This window comes from Pipistrellus kuhlii, unplaced genomic scaffold (assembly GCF_014108245.1).
Source record: "Pipistrellus kuhlii isolate mPipKuh1 unplaced genomic scaffold, mPipKuh1.p scaffold_m20_p_26, whole genome shotgun sequence".
Taxonomy (NCBI): domain Eukaryota; kingdom Metazoa; phylum Chordata; class Mammalia; order Chiroptera; family Vespertilionidae; genus Pipistrellus; species Pipistrellus kuhlii.
In genome coordinates this window covers 4244493-4261968 of record NW_023425525.1, presented here as the reverse complement: position 1 = coordinate 4261968, position 17476 = coordinate 4244493, and the positions used below count along the sequence as shown (strand labels likewise).

Below are 17476 nucleotides of genomic sequence, written 5' to 3'. Positions count from 1 at the left end.
TTTAGGAAGAGGAAGAAGATAAAGATAAAAATTATGATCAACAAATACGTAGCTATCAACAAGTGAATCTAAAAACCAAGAGAATTTAAAAATCTGATGAACAATATTAACTGGTGAATATAATAGAATCAGAGGTATGGGAGGGGAGTGGACTGACGATTCTCAGGGAAAAGGGGAGTGGGGGTGCGGGAAGAGACTGAACAAAAACTGTGCACCTATGGATGAGGACAATGGGGGATGGGGAAAGGACAGAGGGTGGGGTGGGAACCTGGTGAAGGGGAGCAATTGAGGGAGGGAAGAGGATCACATTTGTAATAATCTGAACAATAAAGATTTATTTAAAAAAAAAAATAAAAGTTCATCATGACATCTGAAAAAAAAAAAAATTATCACATTACCAAGGGAACTAATCAAAGATCAAGTTATCATGCAAAAGTGGAGATTTTGTCAATCCTTTATCTACAATCACTATTGCTTTATTGGTTGTAGATAAAAAATTAACAAAAAAAAGTTTCAAATAATGATAAAGGTACTGTAAAATGTAATATTTCATGCAAAGTATCATTACAGTAGCTGAAGTCCTGCTTCCTCAAAAGATATCTCCTTATATTAAACACCAAAAAAATCATAATAGAGAGAAATTTGTGACCCACCACATTTTGACAAGTTTTAATCTTCTCCTGAGCCAGATTGTATTCTGCCCAAACTATCTCTAATTCATCCAAAGAAACTGGGGTAGAAAAGCACTCTTCATCCAACATCTGTATAGCATCTGAAAGGTCATTTCCCAAGCGAACACTGATGTTAACACGTCTATTAAAAAAAATAGAAAAAGGAAAAGATAGAGAAAATTTTTAAGTTGCTATGAGAAAAAGTTGGGCTTAAATGTTATGATCTAAAGTTACTATTTATAAAATTGGTCAATAGAGGTAATTTTTTAAACTTTATATAAAACCATAAATAACTTTGGTACAAAGTTATAATTAAAAAATACATATGACAGAAAAAAAAATTAAGTATTTTTTAAAACCTTTATATAAAAGGACAACTTCAAAAATCTGCAGAATTTAAATTATATCAAATGGACCTTCATTTCTTGTTGACAATTAAATTTGAAAATATATTTTTACAAATTTTAGACTTAAATTACCAAGACTACAGGCACACTAGCCCTTGTACCCTAATAAGCAGACCAGCATTTGTAGACTTTTAAAAAGAAATGTGAAAAGAAAAGGCAGCCCTAACAAGTTTGGCTCAGTGGCTAGAGCGTCAGCCTGCGGACTCAAGGGTCCCAGGTTTAATACCAGTCAAGGTCATGTACCTTAGTTGCCAGTACATCCCCAGTAGGGGTTGTGCAGGAAGCAGCTGATTGATGCTTCTCTCTCATTGATTTCTCTAACTCTCTCTCCCTCTCCCTTCCTCTCTGTAAAAAAAATCAATAAAAAATATATTAAAGAAAAAAAAAGAAAATGCAATCAGAAAGGGAGGCCAACAATTCTTTTTTCTATTGATAGTTTCCAGCTAGACTGCCACCATTCGAGTAGCACATTATGTCTTCAAATATAAATTGAAATATATTGAATTTTTTTGGTCTGAAGTCTATTTCACATCTTTGCAATGTAGCCACTTAATTTTTCAAGGTATAGCAAAGGTTGATAGCCTCTATCCCAGTGGTTCTCAACCTTTCTAATGCCTCGACCCTTTAACACAGCTCCTCATGTTGTGGTGACCCTCAAATATAAAATTATTTTCGTTGCTACTTCATAACTGTAATTTTGCTACTGTTATGTATCGTAATGTAAATATCTGTGTTTTCCCATGGTCTTAGGCGACCCTGCTAGTGGTTCTCAACCTGTGGATCGCGACCCACAGGTTGAGAACTGCTGCTGTAGAGCCTAAGACCATCGGAAAACACAGATATTTACATTACAATTAATATAAGGTTTTTATTATATAGGGTGCCAATTCATGGACTTATACCGGAGAATGTTTTCATTGGACAGAAGACCAACATGCAGCATTCATTCAGGGCAATTTCTTAGAGTTTTAAAGTACACGAGAAAATGAATTACTGGTTTAAGTCCTTTGTGTAGCATAAAAGAAAACTAGGTTACTTTGAGAACTATATTTTTCACATTCCAGAAAAGTATAACAAATTTTTCCTAACCAGCTATAAAGCAATCCTCTATTAGATAAAATACCTACATAATTCACATACAAAGTCTGAAAAATACTAAATAAACTCTGCACAAGACTTGCTAATCCACTTCTTTTCTTTTGACTCCATGGTGACTACTTTTTTCTTTCTTTAGACAGAGAATAATTAATTTAGATTACTGAAATCTTTAGCTTCAGTATAAGCCTGAAAGTAACATCAAGCAAAAAAGCTGGAGGTAGTAGTTCCACATGTGTTGAACTTTTAATTTCACTCTCACAAATTGGTTTAGGACAATATAACTCCTTCTACTAACAATGTCACACTACAAAATTTGTTTAATCAGGAGTTACCATTTTTAATTTCTCCCTTTAAAGTTATAAAAATGCAAAGTTAAATTTCAAAGCAAAAATGGTGGTCATACAGACCATCAACTAATTAACAATTATTTTAAATTATCCTTCTAAAAAATATGCTCTTACCTAATTTCTTTTAATCTTTCAATCTTAGCTGCTAGATTTTTCATTCTGGTACCTACATGAATCTTCAGAGTGCTTTTTAAATGTTTAGTTAAATCCATGATGGTTGCTTTCTCTTGCTGAAACAAAGAACAAGCACATACTAGTGAGACCGAAATAGGAAACTGTGTTTTTACTGTTAAATTATTTTTAGAATTAAAATTTTAAAGGTTAAAGATATATTAGGCCATAGGTTAATAAACAATGATGTGCCTACTAGTTGGGATTTGAAAAATATAATCAACCTGTGGGTTGCAATCCACAGGTTGAGAAGCACTATCAGGGTTGCCTAAAACCACCTTTTTCCCTTGGCATTTTAATTATGATGTGTCTTGGTGTGGTCCTCTTTGGATTCCTTTTGTTTGAGGTTCTGTTTGCTTCCTGAACTTATAAGTCTATTTCTTTCACCAGGTGGAGAAAGTTTTCTGTCATTATTTCTTCTAATAGGTTTTCAATATTTTGTTCTTTCTCTTCTTCTGGAACCCCAAAAATTCAGATGTTGGTAGGCTTAAAGTTGTCTCAGAGGCTCCTTGCATTATCTTCATATTTTTGTATCCTTTTTTCTTTTTCTTTTTCTGGTTGGGTGTCTTGTTTCCTTGTATTTCAGATCTTTGGTTTGATTCTTGGGGTATGTTGATCTACAGTTGAGTTTCTGTAAATTCTTTATTTCAGACAGTGTATTCTTAATTTCTGACTGGTCCTTTTCCGTTTTTTTTTTACATTCTCATTAAGCTCCTTATAAGTCTCAAGTTCCTCAGCAGTTTTTAGAAGACTGAGTAACCTTATAAATGTGGTCCTGAACTCCATGTCGTCCCGTAGTTTGCTTTCCTCCAATGCCCCCTTTTGTGACATGCCTTTGTGTCTCCACATTTTGGCTGCTTCCCTGTTTTGATGGAGCAGCTTTGTGTGGTAGGTGACTCCCAGGGGCCAGTAGCTCAGCCTCCCCAATAACCCAAGGTGGACAGTCTTGGAACACCCCTTTATGGGCTGAGTGCAAAGTCTGGGTGTAGTCAAGCCTTGATTATTGTTGGTACTCTGGGAGGAATTTTCCTTCAGACCAATTGGCTGTGGGGTCCTGCTGTGTTTATAATGTAAGAACTGCTATGCTGGAGACACATTTGTGGTGCAGGGGGAGAGAAAGGGAATGAAAGGAAAAATGACAGAAAATTTAACAAGTAAGAGTAGATGAATATGGAGATCCCAGTTGGTCATTCTTTACCTTAAGCCACTGAGCATACCATACCTGCAGTTCCTGGGCAGTCTGTTCTACTTTCAATTCTAATGCCTTATAACTTTCCAGAAGAACCTCCTTCTCTGTTTTAAGCTTTTCATTTTCTTCAATCAGTTTCTGGTCCTGCTTGATTTTTGCCAGGCTGACATTAGACCCTAAATTAAAGTCACCAATAGCCAAACATTCCCTGTTAAGAACAAATTCACTCATTTTAAAAACCAAACTGAATAAGGCTTCAGAGATCAGAAATCTAAACTAACTTATATTAGGCTTTTTATACCTTATTATATCTTAAAGTTAATTTTGGAAACTATTCTAAAACTTTACCTAGACCACCACTAAAAAATATCTTAATGCAAATTAGATTTTATAATTAAAGTTATACTTCAGAAACAATGCTACCAACTCTTAAAGAAAATATATTCCAAGTTTTTCACAGCAATATCAACTCCAGCAAATACTGTAAAAATCACTGTATCAGTTTCTTCCAATCCCTCCTCACCATCACCTCCACTTCATTTGACAGTTTCATTCCTAAAGCACTGAAAATATCCCAACAAATAGCTACATCACCTAACATATGGCATCATGACTTGGATCATGATACAGAGATATGAATGGCTTGGTACTTATAAACATCAAATTTGGCTTCCACTTTAAGCTTATGGTTCAAAATTATCTAAAAAGTGAACTCCTTTTGTAATAATCAAGTTCCATCACAATTAGTTTTCATAGGAAAAACAAAGAGCCTCTCTTTTGATTTTTAAAAAAATAGTCATTTCCCTAAAACTCATTGAAATATTTCTAAAGCCACAGGAAAAACTTCAATGTTTATTTGAAATTCTAGCTTTCCCTGAATAATTCAGATTTAGGGGGAGGTTCTATTTTTGATCAACGTATTCAAGAGAGTTGGCTTGCTTGTAACCCAGCAATTCCACTTCTGGGTATATATTCAAAGAAACCCAAAACACTAATTTAAAAAATATATATATGCACCCCTATGTGCTTTGCAGCATTATTTACAATAGCCAGATATGGAAGCAACCCAAATGCCCATCAATAGAAGGTTGGATTTTATGAGACTGACTCGCTGCCTACTGCACTAAGGAGGCAGCTTAGACTGGATTTTAAAAGTTGTGAGATATACACACACACACACACACACACACACACACACAATGGAATATTACTTGTCATAAAAAAGAATCTAATATTTGCAATAGCATAGATGGACCTAGAGGGTATTACGCTAAGTGATAATAGATCAACCGAAGGACTTGTGTACATGCATATAAGTACAACCAATGGACATAAAACTCTGGGGAGGGAAGGTATGTATGGGAGGGAGGGGGGGGGGCAAAAAAAAATCAATAAAATTTTACAACTCTTAAAAAAAAAAGGAGTCAGCTAAAGACAAACAATGTATGAATTCACTTATATGTGGAATCTAAAGAATAAAATACCTATCTAAACAAACAAAACTAAAACAGGCTCATAGATACAGAGAACAGACTGATTGTTGCCAAAAGGGAGGGGACTTGGGGGACTGGATAAACAAGGTGAAGGGATTAAGTACAAGCTGGTAGTTACAACATAGTCATGGGAATGTGAAGTATAGCATAGGAAGTATAGTCAATAATACTGTAATAACTCTGCATGGTACCAATAGAAATATTAGGGGGAATATTTTTAAAGTATATGATTATCTAAAGTTTATCTAAAGTTTATTATCTAAAGTTTATTATCTAAAGTATATGATTATCTAAAGTTTATTATCTAAAGATTATCTAAAGTTTATCTAAAGTTTAGATTCTAAACACTATGCTATACACCTGAAACTAATGCAAAAATTATAAAAAATGTAAATTGTAATTGAAAAATATAAAACAAAAAATAAGAGTATTAAAAAGTTGGCATGAATAGTTGGTATATGAACTTTGAACAATTCGATAATAATTTTCTTTCAAAATGGGTCTTAAAGTATTACTGCCAAAGAGAAGAATAATACATGTTTTAGAAAAACAGAAATAATTAGTATCATTCCTCAAAATCATGACATAGCTGAGGACTCCAAAAACATAACTGCTGACTTCTACTATGACAAGGGCTTCTACCATGAATTAAATATTAGCTAAGATTAAAACCCCATCAAGTCTTACTTTGGAAATGGCACATGATTTCCTACATCATTTTCATCCTTCGAGTCAAGTGTCTGCCTCCCATTTAATCGCCCCTTTGGCCTGCCGAATGTTGACTGGTTTGATCTATGTCCCCACAGAGGAATGGGGCCTTTGAGGTTCCTGAGAACAAGCTGACCAGGGTCTGGTTTCTGTTCTTCACTAATGTCAGTGCTGGACGGGAGTTTGCATTTTTCTGCAAATCCTTTCTTCGCCACCTCTTCCCCTATGTCCACCGTGCCATACTCCGCCTGAGCGATAACTGTTCCATCTTGATAGGTTGCTTTAATTCTCATTTTTATTTCCTTTTCAAAAATCAAGCTCCCCAGAAAGGTTCTACCCTAAGAAAGACAGGGGGGGAAAGGCATAAAACAGCTACACCAACTTGTTATTCTTCACTGTTTCCACCCACCGTTTCCAATGATTGTATTTTTCATTCTCAAATCTCTATGGAAGTATCTAACCTTGTTATGCAAATATACTCCACGTGTGCATGAATATATTCCAATTATACACTTGCTGAAGTAGAATACCTGAAGTATAGGCACCCATATTTGTATATTTTTAATGTGATCAATTAAATATTCTCAAATAATTTTTTAAAACCAATCAGACTGCTGACTATTTTGGCCCCAACTAAATATAGTGGTGTCCTCAGAAGCTACAGAACATAAAAATAGATTTTGATACCTAGAAAAGGTGCTAAAATTCAACAAAACTTTAAAAATATCTTAAAGGCAAAACCAGGTACTCTGGTTTTAAACACAAAAACAGGAGCAAAAAACAGAACTAAGAGCACAAAATATCAACAATTTTCTTTAAATCAACAAATTAAAATTATAGAATATGAGATGTTACAAATTCCTAAATTCAAAACCCTCAAACTGAATTTTGTTTAAGGACATAACACTTATACAATGGGTATATAAGAAGCCATATGAGTAATTATGTATTTGCTAACTTATAATTATCCATCTTGTGCACTAAGCACAAATATACCTAAGACATATTTTGGAATGGAGGATATTTTGAGATTTGATTTTAATAAGGGCCTGCTTATAGTTCAAAAATATTAAAATTCTCTAAATTACTTTGATACACTCTAACCACCAAGACAGAACCCTGAACTTGGAATACAATTTAATTAGACTGTAAGACTACCCCTGAAATTATCAGATGTCTTCCAGAATTAGATTACTAACCCAAAATTTAATGGAAATGAATTCAAACTAGAATCTAGATTAGCAGAACATCACTGCTTATTATCACATCAAACAGTATGAGCCTCTGCCCAAGTGATAAAGTCAAATTAATTTACAACTTCACTAATTTCAAATGACTGATATTTATGATCAAGACTAGGTTAAAGTTCACTTTTACTTATAATCTGTCTCAAAACCCAAAGACAATATCATTTTCCCCATCATATATGAGACTCTCCTGTTGTTTTCATAACAGAATAAAACTATTCATATTTATCATATTATATAAACTAGAGGCCCAATGCACGAAATTTGGGGGGGGGGGGTCGTGTCCCTCACCCCAGCCTGCGCCCTCTCCAATCTCGGACCCCTTGAGGGATGCTCAACTGCCACCAGGATGGGGTCTAAATGGAAAATTGGACATTTCTCTCACAATCCAGGACTGCTGGCTCCCAACTGCTCGCCTACCTGCCTTCCTGATTGCCCCAACCGCTTCTACCTGCCAGCCTCATCACCCCCTAATCACTCCCATGCCAACCTGATTGATATCTAACTGCTCCCCTGCCAGCCTGTTTGCCCCCAACTTCCTTCCTCTGCTGGCCTGGTCACCTCTAACTGCCCTCCCCTGCAGGGTTGATCACCTCCAACTGCCCTCCCTTGCAGGCCTGGTGTCTCCCAACTGCCTTCCACTGCTGGCCATCTTGTAGTGGCCATATTGTGTGTTGGAGTGATGGTCAATCTGCATATTACTCTTTTATTAGATAGGATAGAGGCCTGGTGCATGGGTGGGGGCCAGCTGGTTTGCCCTGAAGGGTGTCCTGGATCAGGGTGGGGTTTGGGGAAGCCTGGGCGAGGGGCCTGTGGTGGTGTGCAGGCAGCCACGCCCCCTGGCGACCCAAGCAGAGGCACTTGTATCTGGAATTTATTAACTTTCTACAATTGAAACTTTATAGCCTGGAGCAGAGCCAAGCCTCTTGCTTGCTGCTGCAGCCATTTCTGTTTGGATTTGTTTATCTTCTATAATTGAAACTTTGTATAATGGAGTGAAGGCCTAGGCCAGAAAGGGCAGGCAGAAAGCTTGGCTTCCAACCCTAGCCTGTTCTCTCCAGCTCCATGGCTGCCACCATTTTTCTTGGGATTTATCTTCTATAATTGAAACTTTGTATCCTTGAGTGGAGTCCTAGGCTGGCCAGGGTGTGTGGAAATCTTGGCTTCCTCTATTGCCGGGGAAACCCAAGCCTCTCAACTGCTCTCTGTGACTGCAGCCATCTTGGTTGGGGTTAATTTGCATACTTGCTCTGATTGACTGGTGGGCGTGGCTGGCGGGTGTAGCAGAGTGATGGTTAATTTGCATGTTACTCTTTTATTAAGTAGGATACCAGAAGCCTGGTGCACGCATTTGTGCACTGGTGGGGTTCCTTGGCCTGGCCTAAAGGGATCAGGTGAAATCAGCTAACCCCCTTGGAGTCACAGATTGCAAGAGGGCGTTTCTCAGGTGACACACCCTGGAATCGGGCTCCCTCCTCTCTGGTTCCAGGTGCGCCACCTGAGAACCACAGCTGCCAAGTCACCACAGCTCAGCAGCTCCTGCACTGAGAGTCTACCACCTGGTGGTTGTTGCATCATAGCTACCAGACACTCAGACAGTCATTTAGGCTTTTATATATATATATAGATATATACACATATATACAACTTTAACAGAATACCAACAAATGTACCTAGCAAAAGATGAGCACAAACATGTTATTATATAATTGCTTTTGAATCATTCTATAATTCATATTTTTTATTACTTACACAAGCTTTTATATTAAAGAAAATTCATGAAATTTAACTATACCTATATTTTATTTTACTTCCATTAACAAAAAATATTTATAATCTGTTACTTGCCTGATCAAACTGGTTAACTTCTTGGCCAGAAGGAATCTGTAGTCCCCAAAGTCTATACTTTTTGGCAACACTAGAAAATTGCAGATCCAAAGGAATCTCAACTATATCAGATCGATTTAGAATTTCAGTATTTCCATAGTCAATGTATCTCACCAGACACTGGGAGGAAAAAATGAAACAAATGCTAATAAGGAACTAAATATCTCAACAAAATTTGCTTTCTATTAATTAGCTATAACTCAAGATAGCATTTTTCCTCAAATTGGCAAATAAGAGCTCCAGCAATATCCTCAAAATAAGGAAAATCCATAGTCCAATGAGAACCTAGTGATTCTGTATTTGGTATTAGACAGTGCTACTTCCAACAGTACCATTTCTCATTTTGGATTTGTTTTTAATGCACTGACATTAAATAAATATAAACCTATGAAGCTTATAGCCCTCTCCTACCTGGAATATTATAATCATTCAACATTATTAAATTCAAGCTGAAAGTTATAAAATTAAACCCATTCCAGCTATTAGACCTTGAAAATGAAGCAACTTCATTTTTACCTCCAGCTCTATAACTGTTTAAAAAGAAAAATACCTTATCACAAAGTCAAAGGCCAGCTTGCTTCTTAATTTAAAAAGTTAAAGCCAAATCAAAAGCAAACGCAAAGTAGAATTACAGTTGTCAAATTATGGAGAAAAGCTCTAATAGAAGGGTCTATTTCATTAAGATAAATCATTATCGCCCTAACCAGTTTGGCTCAGTGGATAGAGAGTCAGCCTGCAGACTGAAAGGTCCCAGATTCGATTCCAATCAAGAGCATGTACCTTGGTTGCAGGCACATCCATAGAAGGGGGTGTGCAGGAGGCAGCTGAATTGATGTTTCTCTCACATCTATGTTTCTAACTCTCTATTCCTCTCTCTTCCTCTCTGTAAAAAATCAATAAAACGTATTTTTTTAAAAGATAAAATCATTGTCTTTGTCAGTGATAAAATGTGAGATTTTTTTTAAGATATTTGAAATATTACTCAAATTGTTTCATCTTAGCATTTCCTTGTTACAAGAAAAATATTTATAAAATATACATATTATAAAATATTTTAAATCCAAGAAAACCACTACTGAAAAAAACAATAAAGGAAAGTCCACAGAGATGCGTTTACATAGCTTTGCAAAGTGCACTTTATAAGTAAAATAAATAACTAAATACAAAGAAAATTCATCACATTTAACAAAACAGGGGAAGCTTCAAGCCCATCTTCATTAACAATATGCACAGGAACTAAGAGGCAAACATAACTTCAGGACCAATGAAATGTTATTTTCCTATTTAATCTTAATAGAAGGCACTTTTCAAAGTTGCTCAGCAAAAATCAAACATAATTATTAAGAACTGAGATACACAAAAACATCAAAAATTATTTAATCTATTCTTCTTGGACAATCTGGAGTAATTATATGACAACATAAATTCAGAAGAATGTTCCTGAATCTGACCTGGATTTCTTTTTTAAGCAATTCATTTCCTTTATATTCACTAGGTAAAAGAAAAAAATATATATACATACATAAAATTCCCTGGACCTTATTACCATTATGAATAAGCAATGAAGGGTTAAGTAAGCATCAGATTTTATAACCAGAATAAATATTCCTCAGGGAGGAAAAATTGAACATTTATTCCTGCCTTTTCATCACTGATGAGTTTCAGTATTTTGCATCTGTACCAACATTTATCTTCAGAAAATAATCCACCATAAATCTACAAAGAGAAAAAGAAAGTACATTTGGAATTTTAATTAATCAAAGCATGTTAAGTAGATGAAAATATTGGTTACCACTTAACTACATGTCAATAAGTACTTTATTTATACCTTATTTTATTCTTACAACAACCTGAACAAGCAGGAACTGTGTTTCACAATTGTATAACTAAAGTCATAAGCTAGTTAGCAGTAGATCCAGGATTCAAACTTAAGATATCTGACTAGAGTCCATTATGCTATTCTGCCTTTCAAAGAAAAGGGGTGAGATTGGGGAGGGGAGGAAAGATAAAAAACAGACAACTGAAAAAGGTGGCACAAATTAGTATTTTCATATTCTTTGGAGATAAAGGCACCCTGTTCATTGCAGCATTATTTACAAGAGCCAATAAATGGACACTTAGGTATCCATTAATATATGAACATATACACTAGGATATATGTTTATACATTTTTACACAAATGAGCTATTTTTACATACGCTTTTTTGCATCTAATTCCATATTAAAATACAGACATCTAACTCTCATTTAACTAGCAAGGCACTCAACACACAAAACTTAAAGAGGCACTCCCTTACTCTGAGGGACCAACTCTGCACTTGCTTAGGTGCCTCCTTAAATTCACACAAGGACTCTTATTTTGTTTACCAGTGTATATTCCATGCTTAACACAGTGCCTGGCACATAGCAGGTAGTACATAAGTATTTCAATAGAAAAAACTTACTATGACTACAGCTTATACATATTCTAAAATTTTGCCTCTTCCTTTCAAATATATCAAAATCTTCAAAAACTATAAAATTTAAGGTATAGGAAAGATTAGCATGACAGATGGGGTAATTATATCCAAGAATATGACTCACCTTCTTTAGATCAAGATTCCCAAAAACTGAATTGGCATGAGGACAAACTTCAGACAGTGAGCAACCAATCTTCATAATATCCTCATTTCTACTGATACTCTAGAAGGGAGAACAGATATAGTATGATTCAGTAAAATATTATTGGATAGTGTTATCCAATTAAGGGTTCCACTAAGCATAATACTTAACAAGGTTTTGGAGCATTGGAAATTAAATCAAATCCTTATGTCAGTTTTTCATAATTCAAATGAGTTCTTTACAAAAAATGGGACTAGGCTACAGAAAATGTTTACTTCCCAATGCGTTCAAATTACTTGGAATTCAAACCAAGCTACCAAAATATTATTAATATGAAGAGGTAAATTTAAACGATTATCTCTGGATTTTACTTTAAATCAAACTTTAATTACTCAAAGTGGATAGCATATTTTGGTCTAATGACTTAAGTCTTCTCACATATTTGTTATTGTGTAAAGGAAACATGCAAACATAATTTCAAAAGTATACATTTCCCTGTACACAAATACTGTAATCTAGTTAGTAAATTCATTTCTTACAGATTCTTGGGATAACAGTTCGAAATTAGGTATATAGTAGGATTGAACAAATAATTAAATATACTGTAAATGAGAGCAGGAAGAACTGACAAAGGAAGGCTAAATAAATTTACAGTGTTAGACTAGAACTAGAAGGTATCAGAATGAACTAATATACATGTTATTGGTGCATGTGTGTGCATTGTTTGTATGTATCTGTGCATATATGAAAGACACACACAAAGATAAAGAGAAATATAGATGCGTATATGAGTGAGTAGGTTCTTATACATTAGTTTTTATACATTTAGTTCCTTATACATAAGAAATTCATGTGCAGGTAGTCCCTAGGCCTGGTCCGTGGTCAGGGCCATCTTCCCTGGCTGCCTGCGGTTGGCCCTGCCCCTGCTGCCCCCACCCTAAGTTTTCCGCTTGCCATCAGGTGATCGGTGCCAGCAGGTCAGGCCGAGGGGAGGAACCGAGAGGTCAGCCGTTTGCCCACTCGCCAGCTCTGCCCCCACTCTCCAACCCCCCACCCCCGCCGCCATCCACCCCAGTTCTGCCATCCGACAATTGGAGCCTGATGGCTGGAGGAACTGAGAGGTAGGCTGTTCCGCCCTCTCACCAGCCAGCCTGCCCTGATGGGGGCTCTGGATCAGGGTGGGGGTCCCTGCTGGGAGTGGGGTTGGCCAGGGTGAGGGGCTGTGGTCCTTCTCGTCTCTGGTCATTCCGCTGTTTCCGTCATTGGGCTTTTATTACATAAGGTATCTTTTCTAGCTCGGCCTACTGAGAGGGCCTAGACGCAATGACACTCCAGTAGCAATAAGGACATTTTGTCTAAACACCCTTCTCCAATAAAAGGAACCAGAATCAACCCTTCTTGGAGAGGAGTTGATTCCAGGGCTAGAAAAGGGAAATAAAAGGCAATCCTGTAATATCTGGCAGAGTCAAGAAATGCTATAAAATTTTTTTTAAAAAATGGTTATATACAAAGGATGCAATAGCCAATGAATGTGAACACTCTCCTAATGGCTGAAGCTGCAACAAATTAAATTATAAAATATAGTATTAGATTATATATACCCACTGTCCATATTAATATAAACCATCAAATAAATGGTGGAGAACAGACAACTCTTCCCTACAGAATTCCAATTAACAAATGTAGAAGGAATGAGGGAAATATTGGGTCAGCAGCTAAGTAATTGCGGGTTTCACACATATATGGCTTCAGTTGAATTTTTAGGTTTGCAGACGTAGTACAAATGTAAAACACATTTTGTTATTTGATAGTTGGCTATCCAGCTGTTAATCAGTAAAAAAAGTTTTTTGATCTGTTTTGTAGTTTTCGTTTGGCGTTCGTTGAAAAATGGAAAATCAAAAGGAACATTTTGGTCATATTTTGCTTTTTTATTTCCGCAAAGGGAAAAATGCATCGCAAGCTCATAAAAAGTTATCTGCTGTTTATGGTGACAAAGCCTTAAAAGAACGGCAGTGTCAAAATTGGTTTGCCAAATTTCGTTCTGGTGATTTTTCACTCAAAGATGAAAAATGCTCTGGTCGTCCAGTTAAGTTGATGACGCCCTAATCAAAGCAATAATCAATTCGGACTGTCACAGTACAACACGTGAGATTGCAGAGAAGCTTCATGTATCACATACATGCATTGAAAATCACTTAAAACAACTTGGCTATGTTCAAAAACTCGATACATGGGTTCCTCACGAACTGAAAGAATCACAGTTAACGCAACGCATTAGCAGCTGTGATTTGCTAAAGAAACGTAATGAAAATGATCCATTTTTAAAACGACTGATAACTGGCGATGAAAAATGGGTTGTTTACAACAATATCAAGCGGAAAAGATCTTGGAGCAGGCCAGGTGAACCAACTCAAACAACATCAAAAGCTGATATTCATCAAAAGAAGGTTTTGTTATCAGTTTGGTGGGATTACAAAGGAATTGTCTACTTTGAACTCTTACCACCCAACCGAACGATCAATTCTGATGTCTACATTGAACAACTAACGAAATTAAACAATGCAGTTAAAGAAAAGTGGCCCGAATTGACAAATCGAAAAGGTGTTGTATTCCATCATGACAATGCAAGGCCACACACATCTTTGGTCACTCGGCAAAAATTAACGGAGCTTGGTTGGGATGTTTTGCCACATCCACCATATAGTCCTGACCTTGCACCATCTGATTACTTTTTGTTTCGATCTTTACAAAACTCCTTGAATGGTAAAAATTTCAATAATGATGATGATGTCAAATCGTACCTGATTCAGTTTTTTGCTAATAAAAACCAGAAGTTTTTTGAACATGGGATTATGATGCTGCCTGAAAGATGGCAAAAGGTCATTGATCAAAATGGGCAATACATTACAGAATAAAGTTATTTAGTTCCATGAAAAAATTGTCTTTGATTTTCTTTAAAAAATCCGCAATTACTTAGCTGCCGACCCAATAGAAACATCATTTGGTACGCATCATACTAATAAATAATAAAACGTGTGGGTGCAACATTGAAGAGAAACAAGGTTAGTCTCAATGTAGCTCCCTGTAAAACACTAACTGCAAAAGGAAAAATAGTAACTTTACAGTGAAGAAACTTAACAGTTACAACCATAACCCAATGGATCAAGGTTACTGTCATCAATAATGAGATATATCAACATCATGAATTCCCAATATGATGTGCTGATCAGGATACTTCACTTCTTCAATATCACTACCAATTTAAGAGAATCCATCTGTCAGCTGAATTTTAAATTATTCATATGGTTCATGTTATTCTACTGGATAGCACTGGTTTAGAAAATCTTAAACTAATAAATGTTCCTTTATAATGAGCTTAAACATAATTTATCATTCAACCGGGGACACTGTTGCGAGTGACACAGATGCTACGCTATGAATACAACGGACATGGAACTGGAACATGTGGACACTTTAGAAAATCCAGAGACGAATGCGCTACAAGCTCTCCTGCTCCAATATGTCTCTATACAGACTTAAGAACTCTGGGTTAACCAGATTCTTCTGTAACTTTTTTCCTCATAAATTCTATATCCCACATTGTCAATTCACTCCACCCACACAAGAAAGAACTGCTTGCCCTAACTGGTTTGGCTCAATAGATAGAGTGTCAACCTGTGGACTGAAGGGTCCAGGTTCGATTCCAGTCAAGGGCATGTACCTTGGTTATAGGCACATCCCCAGTGGGGAGTGTGCAGGAGGCTGGTGATCCATGTTTCTCTCTCATCGATGTTTCTAACTCTCTAGCCCTTTCCCTTCCTCTCCGTAAAAATCAATGAAATATTTTTTAAAAATAAAGACTTCTCATGCTATAGAAAATACGAAGAAATATCGTTCCCTTCCCTTCATGTGTAGTTCACAAAATTAAAAGTGTGTACTAATGTTCGTTAGAGTCACCATCTTAAATTCAGGAACACTTGAACTTTGGTAACTGGCTTTTTATTTAAATCTGAATAAACGTATCTGACTTGAAGCCTTACTATTAATAGAAACTTACTATAGTACTTCATTACTACTGCCAATTTTGCAATGAGAAAGACATGGTAATTCAAATTCAAAATTAAGCCATTAGGGAAAAATGAGATTATCTTTCAAGAAACAATCTTATAAAGTATCACTAGAGGGAGCTGTAACTTCACAAATAAAAACCTCTCAGCATCTTCAGTAATTTATGCAGCCTAGATCACTGGTGTTAAGTTTTAAATTCAATGTAATTCTGAACCATGATTGCACTCTTGTTTGCTTATACTTAGTATACTATGAGCATTCAACTCAGAACTCAGGTATTAAGCTCCAGCTGTAGCCATTTGTCTTCTAATAATGCCTTGTGTTAAATGCTTATCAATAAAAGTTAGAAACTGAGAATGACAATGATATATTCTGGGATTTTTATTTTTGTTGTTAGTGGAGGAAGGATGGGAAAGAAAAATCAACTAGGCTGCTATTTACCTGGGCCCAAAATGTTACTGCATCTTCCACATGACTTCCCACCACATCTTCAACTAAAACCAAATCACAATTCGAAGAAAATTAGAAATTAATCAAGATCATCTAACTTTTACATCCAAAAATAATTTTTAGTGTAAGTACCTTTATTGTAATGTATATCTTCATCCATTTGGACAATTCCTGAAAAACTAAAACAATGCAATATCTTAATCAGGTTCTGATAATCTGTCCATTAGCAGTGGGGGGGAAAAAGACTAAACCTAATCTTCAAGTTCCTACAAATATGTTTTGCACTAAATAAAGTTATCAAAATTCAACTCTATATTTAAAAATACCTCAAAAATATTTGTTCAATAATTATTTTGTTTTTAGTATACTGTATTTTCCAATTTCACCATATACAAACACCGTCTTTAAAATTCTCTTTAGCAAAACTTACAAATTTACACCAAAGTGGATAATTCATGCACATTGTGATCAGTTACATAAATCAATACTTCATAACAATGTGCATATTCTTTTAAATTGATGTCCTCCCTGCCGAAGCCGGTTTGGTTCGGTGGTAGAGCGTCGGTCTGCGGACTGAAAGGTCCCGGGTTCGATGCCGGTCAAGGGCATGTACCTTGGTTGCGGGCACATCCCCGGTAGGGGGTGTGCAAGAGGCGGTTGGTCGATGTTTCTCTCATCGACGTTTCTAGCTCTCTATCCCTCTCAATTCCTCTCTGTAAAAAATCAATAAAATATATTTTTAAAAATAATAATAAATAAATTGACGTCCTCCCAAAACAAGAGGCCTTCTATAATCTAAAGAAGAAACACTACAAACATACAGAGAACAAATGCCTCAAACTGGTAATCAATTTTATTTAAAAGATACAGTGACTTCTGCTTTTGAAGATGCCTTGCAATTAGAGACTTGCAAAAAGAATCACATCTTTCCCATTATTTCAAAAAAATAACTTTCAGCCCTGACTGGGAAGCTCAACTTGTTGAAGATCCACTTGCAGTCTGGATGCTTACAGGCGGCAACCCATCCATGTCCCTCTCCTCTTTCCTCCTCTCCCCGCCCCCCATCTTCCTCCCTCTCTAAAATCATCCTCAGGTGAGGATTAAAATAATTTTTATTACATAACAAACTTTGCCAACTG

The 17476-nt window shown here is 36.1% G+C and overlaps 1 protein-coding gene across 1 annotated transcript in view; it reads right to left on the bottom strand.

Annotated features, from left to right (window-relative positions):
• The window catches only part of STK31 (serine/threonine kinase 31), a 38092-nt gene extending 21576 nt beyond the window's left edge, over positions 1 to 16516 (bottom strand). The window contains exons 1-9 of the mRNA XM_036453802.2: positions 16470 to 16516; positions 16329 to 16381; positions 11802 to 11900; positions 10860 to 10934; positions 9180 to 9338; positions 6064 to 6422; positions 3917 to 4091; positions 2638 to 2753; positions 654 to 813 (exon numbers count right to left, since the gene is read on the bottom strand). Coding sequence (XP_036309695.1) covers positions 654 to 813; positions 2638 to 2753; positions 3917 to 4091; positions 6064 to 6422; positions 9180 to 9338; positions 10860 to 10934; positions 11802 to 11900; positions 16329 to 16381; positions 16470 to 16497 — 1224 coding nt within the window. The 5' untranslated portion in view covers positions 16498 to 16516. The remainder of the gene's footprint in view (positions 1 to 653; positions 814 to 2637; positions 2754 to 3916; positions 4092 to 6063; positions 6423 to 9179; positions 9339 to 10859; positions 10935 to 11801; positions 11901 to 16328; positions 16382 to 16469) is intronic.
• Between the last annotated feature and the right edge of the window lie 960 nt (positions 16517 to 17476).